General features: G+C 42.2%; 1 protein-coding gene across 1 annotated transcript in view; it reads left to right on the top strand.

The window, feature by feature from the left end:
- The first annotated feature begins 3,862 nt into the window (after positions 1–3,862).
- shank3a (SH3 and multiple ankyrin repeat domains 3a) overlaps positions 3,863–11,199 on the top strand; it is a 159,899-nt gene continuing 152,562 nt past the window's right edge. Inside the window, 1 exon segment of the mRNA XM_051951413.1 lies at positions 3,863–4,337. Coding sequence (XP_051807373.1) covers positions 4,026–4,337 — 312 coding nt within the window. The 5' untranslated portion in view covers positions 3,863–4,025.

Raw genomic sequence — 11,199 nt, 5'->3', positions numbered from 1 at the left:
ATAAAGTACAGTAAGAAGTTGGAGCTAATGTAGCCTGTTTTAAGTCTGAACAAACTTCTTGTCTGGCTACACAGATATTCATGACCGGTTGATGCAACATGCTTGTTCTTCCAACATGAACAACATGTTATTTGGTGAAAGGCATAAAAATAAACCACCTAAGCCCTCTGAAAGCCAAGGGAAAACCCTGGATGTTTTCAAATAGCTTATGCTGTCAGACAAATAGTCCAAAACAAAAACTGGAACCAGTGAATGTTTGGTATTTTGTTTGCTTATTAATCAAACAATTAAATGGTAATCAAACTTGTTGTAACTGCATTTTCAATCCCCCAATCTTGTTCGTCGACCAATTGTTTCAGCACTAATTGTGGATTTACATCCATACTCTCATATAACAGACATCAGACAAATAAATTAAATCTTAATAGACTTGGAAGCCTCTAAAATTGGAAGGGAAAGTGGTTCAAGCCAGTTGAGTGAAAAATGTACCGCTTACTTACCCCAATTCTTTGTACCATGCCTTTTCTGATGCCATCTATTCAACCAGATAACTCGTTCCTTGTATGTAGATCTCTTCAAGTGCCGTTGCCCACACAATTTATCCTTGCATGATGCAAGTAGGATGAAATCCCTGCATGGCCCTTCCCCAGCTATCTGGGGGAATCATTGCTTATTGGCAAGACATCTTAGGTCCCTTTGCCACACTCTGAGTTTACTGTGTGATCTGCTTCAGTGTACAGTGGAGTTACTGTACTGAGATTGTTCTAGATTTCAGTCGTTTTGAACAATTCAAGTGATGCATTCTTTGTATTGGTGCTAATGTATGATGTTTAAAATACAACAAAACCCACCTGATCCAGTCTATAAAGAGTATAGAATTGCAGTATTAAATGTGAATATTGAGCTAAACCACAAGATGAAGTGTTATCAATTTTAACCCATGACCCAATAGGCCAAAAGCATATAGAGTTAGTTACCTGCTAAATCCTCTGCCATGCTCTTTCTTCAGTGCTTATGGGATTACGTAGCATGGAGTGTCCAGCAGTGGCGATGCAGTCACATGAAAGACTCTGTAGTGGTGGCTGCTGGGTAAACCTGCACCCAACAATATCCAATGAGAAGAAAATATGTGAACGATTTAAGTCCGTATTTATTTAAGCTTACATATGGATTTGTTTTGCAAGCCTTATCTTCTCCAGTATTTGTGTTATACAATCATTTGCAAGCAAACCCTCCAAATTAGCACAGTGATATCTGCTGTGAGACTCTCCTGTCAGTTCAGTCTTTCCACAGTGTTGTTACGCATATAGGACAAGAGCTGGATTAAGTTTTAAACTCTCTTCTCTGGGAATCTCACCGCAGAAATCAGAGACTTTTCTTCTTTAATTAGGTGATATTTTGGCTAAATCTTCCATCACAGGAAATCCAGTGAGACAGACTAAAACTTTACGAGATTAAGAAAGACTGGCAGAAACTCCATCCCCTCCCTTTCTCTGTCTCGCACATCTCCAGTCACCAAACACCATTTGCTATCTCACAGCATTGATATCATCATCTTCTTTAAGATACCATCCAAGTTATTTGTTACGATGGCATTTAATCTTGCTCTTGTCTATCCTTTAATTAACCTCGCACCTCAGTATCTTTACCTGATTTAATAAGATACAAATATCTACATGAATTGTGAGACTTGTTGCAGATCAAACGGAGCATGTGAGGTGTTTTTTTTTTTTTTTTTTTTTTGCTCATGTGAGAGCATTTACTGTGCAGTCAGCTACTATGGGGATGTTTTAGGACTAAAGGTAAGGTTGGGATGTTTCTAAAAAGTTTCATGAATATTTAACCAGCTTCATTTAACAGAAAAACTATAACTATGTAATTTTGTGTAACAACCCTTTACAACATCCCAATTCTCTTTAGGTTTGATTCCGCATTTTTCAAGATGCATGACAGGTAGGTTGTTCCAAGTATTTTGGACAACTTGCCATATTATTCGTGTTGATTTAGGCTGTCTCAATGTCTTCTGTCTCTTCTCTCCCAGACTGAGTCAATGACGTGTAGATCAATGCTCTATGCAGGCTTCACCATCTGTTGCACGACCCCCTGTTGTGCTTCCTTTTACTGAAGATATGACTTTGGCTATGTGTTCAGGGTTGCTGAGGTGTTGTCAGACTCCTTTCTTGTGCTATTGCATGATGGATAAGAATTAAAACCTCTTGTATGTATGCATGTGTTTCAGCCCAGTTGCCCACATTAACTTGGGTAACAGCTGCTTGCTTTCATCACTTTCTCATTCAAGTGCTGGCTTTAAACTCCATCTAATAATGAAATGCTGTCTTGGGGCTGTCGGGTCAGCGTGAACAAGGATGGCACTGAGAACACAATGGAGCATAGCACTGACTTAAGATCATGATTAATAATTTACAGACCTGCCACAAATGTTTTATGGCACATTTTCCTTGCATGAGGAGTTGAGTTGTTCAAGTGGTGGGCTGTGTAATTGGCAATATTCAAGCTGTTAAAGGACCAGCGTGGAATATGTCGTGGCATCTAACGGTCAGGTTGCAGATTACAGCCGACTGAATACATTTACAAACGTGTAGGAGAACCGACGGTGGCTGCCACTTCAACGCAAAAACAGGAAATGTCTTTGGTGGAGCCAGTGATTCATTGTCCATTATTGGCTGTGTGGAAAAGGATCCACTCACTCTGTAAAAATAAAGGGCTCAGCTCACAACAGTGGCGCGATTTGTAATTGTTCCATTCCTGCTAAGAGATTCTCCTCAATCCTGCATAGTGGTCCTTTAAGTATTTGCCACAGAGACCATGCAACAGTCTCCTCTGATAAGTATTTCTGCTGCTGTTCTTCCCTCCAAGTTCAGTTAAATGCGAGTGCATGAACAGAATAAGCCAGTACTTTAAGCACAGTCTTTGGTCAATGGGAAAACAAGACATCTCTCTTCATAAATCATGACAGTCACTCGGACTATGGAATCGCTTTGGGATGTCTGGTTTACGACGGATTTAGATGGAAATCAAGGTCAGATTGACATTATTTGTTTAGCCCTTAGTCACAGTCCTATTCTCAGGGCTCTGCATGGCATCTGTGATGAAACGGTAAATCAAAAAAAAGGCCCTCTATGAGAATGAAACTCGATGAGAAAAACTCCCACGAAAGCCTCATGTAAATTTATAGCAGTTTGTTCTGTCTGCGCGTCGATGTTTACCAGGCAGGCTTTTGATCAGTGACACCCCCTACAGATAAAGTGAAGCATGAAGGCCAAATCCTGCCCCACATTGATCCGAACAAACACCCACTTGTGCTGTCCTGATGTCACCACAGTGTTATTACACCAGAGCAACAGTGTGTGGCAGCGGCTGTGTCACAGTATCACCATTGCAACATCAACATATGCAGAGTTTATTAGGCGCATTAATCGTTAATGCTGCTGTTCATCTGACATATCCAAATATTTCTCAGCAAATCTGCAATCTGCTCATTGTCTGAAGTATTTGTTTTATCTGTGTCGCTCTATTTTAAGACTAAATGAATGTGCCTCTTTCTTAGAGCTAATGGCATTAAGGATTATCTTTTGTGTAAATCGCAGATGGAGATAAATAATTTTGCACCATTCCATGACTGTAATTTCTCCAGCCTTGCGTTATCTCTGCATTTCTTGTGAATTTTAGTTTTAAGTTCCCTCGGCACTTATCTCCTCTTTGTGTTTTTACCCTCTATCTCTCTGTAATCTCCCATTACCCCCTCCTCTTTTCCCATTCCCTCCCTGCCATCCTCCTTCCCTGCCTCTCTCTCCCTCCCTCTTTTTTCTCTCCCAGGCGAGTGATGCATGCTGCAAACGGTGTGTGCGTGTAGTGTGAGCGAGAGCCATCGGTGTATGCGTGCGCTCGCCTGCCTGTGTGTTTGAGTGTGTGTGTGTGTGGTGTGTGTGTGTGTGTGTTTGTGAGAGAGAGAGAGAGAGAGAGAGAGAGAGAGAGAGACGTAGACCGAGCCCCGAACACGGAGCATGCCTCTGCGTCCGGCAGCCGGCAAACATGAGCCACCCAGCCCTCCACGGCAGGACCAGCAGCAGCAGCAGCACACACACACACACCCACACACACTCACACACCCTCACACACACGCAGCAAACGGCAGCCAGGGGGCCAGCACTGACAGCAACAGCTCCCGGGAAGAGGACAGTGGTGCTCCCGTTCCTTACGGCGTTCCGGCTTTCCGTCCCGGCGCAGAGCGTAGCCACAGTGCAAGAGCACCCATGGAGGAGCCGACAGGCAACACCGTGGTCATCCGCATTGGAATCCCAGACCTACAACAGACGGTAAGAGCTTGTTCTGTAGCCACTGCTGGAGAGAGTAGAAAAGAGAGGGAAGCTGCCTCTCCCCCTTCCTCTCTGACTGCCTCTTTTCTGTTTGCTCTGTGGATTGTTCTTTATTTCTTTTCAACATCTTCTCTCCTATTTCTGTCTTTGTCTTTCCTATCCCCCTCTTTCTCATCTTCCCTCTCTTTCTGTTTTTTTGGTATGCACACTTAGGGGCTGTATTTGCTCGCTGGCTTCTAGGGGTTCCACTCCCCCCACGCACCACTATTGCACTGATGCCTCGCTAATAAATCTACCTCTTCATTAACTGGGCTTCAGCTGACTTTGACAACTGGCCACTTAGGGTGAGAGAGGGAGGGAAGGGAGAGGGGGAGAGAAAAAGGCGTGAGGGATGAAGGAGGCTGTGAGAGGCATCGCAAATCCACAGGAAGACACAAAGTAGAGAATCGTGATAGTTACAGCTCAACTGTGAAACTTTACCTCGAGCTGTCTCCATCCCTCTGTCGTCACTCTGCGCCCAGACGGTACAGCGGATACAATCTTACATTCCTCTTAATAAAGCAGCCGTTTCCCTGAAGATGGAGCCTGTGCCTGTGTATTATTGCAGCCCCTGAAAAAAATCCCCGGAAGCATTAGACTGTGACATTGATCGTTTATTCCCTTCATATTCCAAATTTCAGTGTAGTCTCTTCACTGAATCACTATGATCAAGTGTGTCTATGCATTTGCTGCAGGAGGGAGTCTGGAACAGGGCAAATGTCCATATCCTCAAGGAGTTCGTTTCATTAATTTTGCCCAGCTCTGCTATTTTAATTCATATGGATTTAACAATAGCTGTCCTGCTGCGTTTAACAGCCATTCTTAACAAATTGATATTGTTCTGTTTCATTCAGCTAGTGACTGTTTCATTTTTTTGCTTTAAAGTCAGAACAGCATTCCCATTAAATGTCCATTAGAAGTTACAGGTTAAAGCGACGATGAACAGAAGGTGTTTGTCTGGAACTGCAGATAAACGCACAGACGAAACATTTCACCCTTTAGTGGCGGCAGAACAGACTGAAGTGTTCAGTGCAACATATGCTGACCCCATGCATTGCTGCTTTCTTTCTCCATGTCAGTAATCACACATAAACACACACTATCAGGGAGACATCATGTGGCATTTTCATTGGAGTATCAGCTTTTTATTACTAATGTGCCTCTGTGTCAACACTTACCGACTCACCACTTCTCGTTTTGCTCTCACTTTGCCACTGGAGACATCCTCGAATACTGGTATAGCAAAATGCAGATTATACCTTTACAGCCAGTCACTGCATACTCAAGTTCAGTTGCCATGTTAGTTTTTATTTCATTTGTTTAGTTATTTTATGGGAGGTTCTGTTCAAGTGTTAATTCTCTTTCCAGACATTGATGGCAAAGGCAGGAGTCTGGCTTTGTGTTTGTTATTGTTGATTACTTCATTGTTGTTGGCTGAAATGACCCATTGTATCTTAGCGAGGCTCTGGCACTGCATGGCCGGAATAAAGACAGGAAATAAAAGGAGGGCAGTTGAAAAGAAAGCAGAGAATTCCCTAAAGGTGCTGCAGAATGGCTCTCTGTGAACAGAAATGTTTTTTTTCAGTCAAGCAAAAACACACCCACGTTCAACCATGCGCATACATATCGTAGACACACTGTACTGTATGAACACACACACCTTCACACACAAACGCACACATGCCCATAAGTCCTAATCCCATTACCAAGGGACTTACCTTAATGTGCTTATGTAATGCAGAGATGCTCAACACATCATTAGTTTCACTTTCAGCAGTCACATTTGGTCCGGTATCTGGACAAAAAAGCAAGAACACATATGGTGTGACATAGCGACAGACAGACAGACAAACAGAGAGTGTCTGAAAGGCTGACAGACAAACATTGAGGCAGATGACAGATGGCCAGATTCTGACAGTTTGAATCTTTTATGGAGCAGTCAAAAGTGACTTGTGTGTACTCTGAGTGAGCAGGAGATTACACTAGAATAGTCTCCCTGAAGTAGGATTACACATCTCCTGCTGTGTTTCAAGCCTGGATCAGGAGAATGAAGCACCATGCAAAGATCACACCGGGCAGCACTTTCCCTCTTCAGCAGGAAAGAAGGGAGGAGCGAGGCCGCATGCGGGGAAAAGCCCAAGTATAAAATGGTTTAATCCTCATACTTCCTTTTTCAATCTCGTGGCCTGTTGAGTTGCCAATATTTTGGCTCCCTAATTAGTCTGAAGTATCAGTATTATTGTTGGTCCTATTTTTGGAGGTGAGCTGTTGTGTGTGTTGTTTCCAGCAAAATTGAAGATATCACTTCAAATGAGATCCCAAAGGTGAAATGCCGACTGTGTTTGATATTTTCTTCGTAGAGTTGGTGAGATGCTAAAATGGAATAAACAGCAGTGGCAGACCTGAAGTCAGCCTAAGCCAAGTCCACTATTACATAAGTGTTGCTAAGCCCTCGGTGCAACTTTAACTAAGCACTGTCTCCAAAGGGGAGTGTGAAGTTGCATTAGCAGTCAGAACCACCATTTGTTCAGTCAGAGTGTTGGGCAGATTTGTAAAGATTTTGCTTTTTTCGGATCGTGTTATCAGGTGTCATTTATCATTTCTCATATCCAGCTCCACCAAAACTCTATTTCTATGATTGGAGCAAAAAGAGACACCTTCCCAATACTGCTAATGGGTGTCATTCATCTCTTCAACAGAGGAGAGTGAGACACAGACATAAATAGTCTGTACCACCTCTCTCTACCTGCTTTAATCCGGATTTTCCATTTGATTCTCTCTTGCCTTTTTCAGTGCAATCTCTTATTTTATTCATTCAGAGAAGGTATTTTGCTGTCAGGCGTATTACAGTGTAATGATAATTAGTCTAGTAAATGAAAATAAAACTTACACTGTAAATGGGTAGGAGAAAACCTCTTACCCACTGTGAGCCTGTGTGCGTCCTCCTCAAGTCTGGCAACTCTACTCTTTGGAGAACCACTTCCTTGTCTGGTTGTCCCATATCTTAGCTCTTTATTCTCTGTTTTTTGGGTTTCTTATTGTGAAAAAAACAAAAGAAAGATGGCATGGAGGATCAAAGCTTACCAGATGCACATTTTCCTTTGCATATCTATGAAGAACTTGGGTGTGAGATTCTGTTCTTGTTCCTGATTGCATTTTAACCCTCTACATATTTTATCGTCTTTTCTGTCCTTAATGTTTCAGTTATTTTCCACATTCATTGTCTGTTATAGTGCAGGGGCTTGGGTTTATAAGGTATCGTGCCTGGTCTGCAAACATTTTCCCTGTCTTTAGGTAATTTCTGAGCAGTTTAAGTTCAGGAGCCATTTTACTCATGTACTTCATGTTTCTTTCAGGATACTCTCCTGGGGCCTCATTTATAAAACATTGCGTAGGATCCATACTAAAAGTTTGCGTACGCCAAAAATCCGAAATGGAGGTATGCCCTTCGCCCCTGATTTATAAAACTGTGCGTAAGCACAGCTGCACGCAATTTCTTTATAAATCCTACACCAGCTGGAAGATTGCACAGGTGGATCCACCTCACATTCCGCCCACAACACACCCACATTTTACCATGAATGGTCAATGCAAAGTAACTCATGAGTGTATCTGTATATAAATAAGCTGCTGATCCACGGCACTTTATGCAGCGCCCCCTGCAGTCTTTTCACTGCTGTGCATCAGGATGAATGAATCATGTGTTGACCCAGGCCACCCTGCCACTAAATTTGTTATGATCATGTCCGATGTACAAATAAATTGTAAACTGATTGAATGTGCATTTTTTTCGGTTCACATAGACAAATTCATCTTCACTCGGAGCCCTTACAGCAACACGTGCGCAGTCAGTTACGCCGATTACATTTGGGAAACCGGACATTGCTGCAAATTGCCGTTTAATGTTGGCCTGTTCACCCACAGTGTAAGGATTGACTGGTCATGTTTATAATGTCATCCAAAACAGCTGGCATTATTGCGCTGAGGGATGGTTGTGATATCCCAGACCTAAAGGACATCATTTAACTGTATATCAGACCCAAACGGGATTTAGACAACAAATGTAACCTCATATATTCTTCATATAAAACACATACCTGTCGGCCACTTAACGCTGGAAGGAGCCGGTGTCGCCAGAAACCCCCGAGTCGTCAGCTCCTGTGTCTGTACCGGGATGGCGTGGTTTTGGCGGGGGGGTTGGTCTAAGACGGCCCTGTTCAGCACATAGATCCAAGAGCACTGCTCTAGGGAATCTGAATCGGCTTATTAGCCAGTCATCGTCCAGGAAATCCTCGTTATCCCTAAAAACTCTCTCCATTCTTAACATGATCTTCCAGCAATGCCAGCGCATCCATTGTGCCACATTACGCACGGCTGTCACCCGCTATTTATCCGCTTGATCAGCGATTGGACTGATTGTCACAGACCTTTTCCAAATTAGTAATCAATCAGTGCCACTCACCGCTCTATATCATTTGAAGATGGAAGTTTGATATATGAACATAGTTCTGCAAATACAGTCGTAGGCCGAATGGCGCACTATATGAACATCTACAACAATGAGGGTTTATGATTATCCGACTCTACAAGTCTAATATGTGATAACAATAAAGGTTTGAGATCAATCTGGTTTCAATTCACCACTTCAACCTCCGGCACTGCCGTTCCCTCTGTCTCCAAAATGTGCTTAAGCAAGCATCAAAGTTGGCGCACCGGTGCACACATTCTCACGCCAAGTTTTTTAGAAATCACAATGTACACAGCGTACGCCACTTTCTACGCAAAGGTTGTGATTTACGCCACTTTCTAGCTCTGTTTTGTGCGTACGCAAGCATCAAGAATCAAGGCTGGTGCACCGGTGCGCACATTCTCACGCCAAGTTTGTTTTTAGAAATCGCAACCTTTGCGTAGAAAGTGACGTACGCCACTTTCTAGCCCTGTTTTGTGCATACGCAAGCTTTATAAATGAGGACCCTGGTCACTTACTGAGCTCTTCTCTCTCTAACTCCATCTTAGATAAAGTCTCTGGTTGGAGGAATTTAGATAAAATTCTCTATTAATTCTGACAGGTTTTTGGTGGTATAATGAGAAGATGTTTTTTAATGTTACAGAATTTTAACTGACCTTTAAGTAATAAACCACCCAACTAGTCTTACAGAAAGTAGTTCCTGCAAGCAAGAGAAACTTAAATTAAAGCTCGTTTGGAGAAAGAGCATATTTGAGAAGCACTAGAGCTGTACAAGGTATAAGTTTTAGCCCTTTCCACCCTGGAGATCCCATTACGAGAACCAGGCTGTATCTCTTATTAAAATGCAACCTGATGCCATTTTTTTTTTGAAGGTTGCCAAGCATGGAGCGTTAAGTGAAGAGGCTGACTGGTATTGCTATGACTAAAATGGATGCAGCATCGTTGGGCCCCATTTCTCTTCATCAGTTTGGTTGAGTTGCAGCTGAGAATTTGTAGAGTAGCTTTAATCATATCAGTGTCACTCTCTCATTGTTGTGAAGCTATCTCTGATCTGGTAATGATGACAAAAAGACTTACTGTTTTTTATAATCCTCCCAGGTGTCCTTTATCTAGTGACCTTAGAGTTGTGGACCTGCTACTGACTGACTGGTGTAGGAAACATTTGTGTTTTATAACCAGCTAGATTAAAAAAAATTCTGTTGCTGGTTTCTTAGTCTTGATACCATCAGCCTTTAGGTGTTCTCTTGGCTAGCTTATCAAATGAATATCTGATGAATCTTTCCATTGAACTGACAGTAAAGTGCAGTTCTTACTTCCCCATGAAAGTACTGTGATAACTTGTAGAATCCCAAGCTTTCCTGTTTCTAGTATCTATTACTTAGTCTTCTGGTAGTTTGATCCATTTAGTACCAGTTATCCTTTCATACTTACCCACCGTGCACTTACACTGTCGGTTTGAAAATGCTGTTTTGCCTTTTTTTTAGTCAGGGATGCAGCCTTCTGTTAATATGTAGTTGGTCTGTGCTGCTGGTATAGCTGGCCCAGTTTAGTCCAAAGATTGCACGTAAAGACAATATAGTAAATGCAAAAAATAAAGTAAGAAATGTCTGTAAACCCTATGTAATCAAATGCCTAACTGAGGAGGTAGGTTCGAAATTTATGTTTAAACATTTTAACACTTCCAGCTGGTCTCTGGTCCTGAGGCAGACGTAACCAGCAGCTTGGAGCATAAATGCTAAAAGCTGCATCAACACAGGTTTTACTCCTGCAATTTGGAACAACTAACAGATTTGTGCCTGAGGACCTGAGGTGCTGTACAGGTTCATACCCTCTAACTATGAAACCATGGGAGACAAATATGTCAGTGCAAGGCAAGATATGCAGGAACGGTGTGGCCAGACAGGAATCAAACCCAGAACTCCTTGCTCAAGTGTGATGCATCCTAACTGCTCAATTATTAGGCTGCCTTTAGCTTCTCATTTTAGGAAAAGAAAGTAATAAGAAAAGGGAAAAAAAACATTGCCAATGGCTGACCATATCAGTTGTTGCTAATTAACAGTAATCCTATGAGTAACTTGATAACAAGCCAAATGAAAAAATAAGACTGTTGCTGGGTTTGGGTGTTCTCTGAAGTCTGCACGCTGCCAAAGATTGTTTTTATTGTACAAGAAGCATCACACTGATATGCACTGTTTTCTGTTTGGCTGATTGCATCATATCAGTTTCTGGAGCTGTATTCTCCCAGTTAAACTTTTTTCATATCAGTGTAATTTAAACCATCAAGTTAAGTATTTTAAACTCAAAACTCAGTAGAAGCTGTTGAAGAAAAGGATACTGAAATAAAAGACTGTGGCT

Source organism: Acanthochromis polyacanthus, chromosome 8 (genome assembly GCF_021347895.1).
Source record: "Acanthochromis polyacanthus isolate Apoly-LR-REF ecotype Palm Island chromosome 8, KAUST_Apoly_ChrSc, whole genome shotgun sequence".
NCBI classification, from domain to species: domain Eukaryota; kingdom Metazoa; phylum Chordata; class Actinopteri; family Pomacentridae; genus Acanthochromis; species Acanthochromis polyacanthus.
The sequence above is the reverse complement of the archived record's forward strand: the minus strand, read 5'-3'. Positions and strand labels throughout refer to the sequence as shown.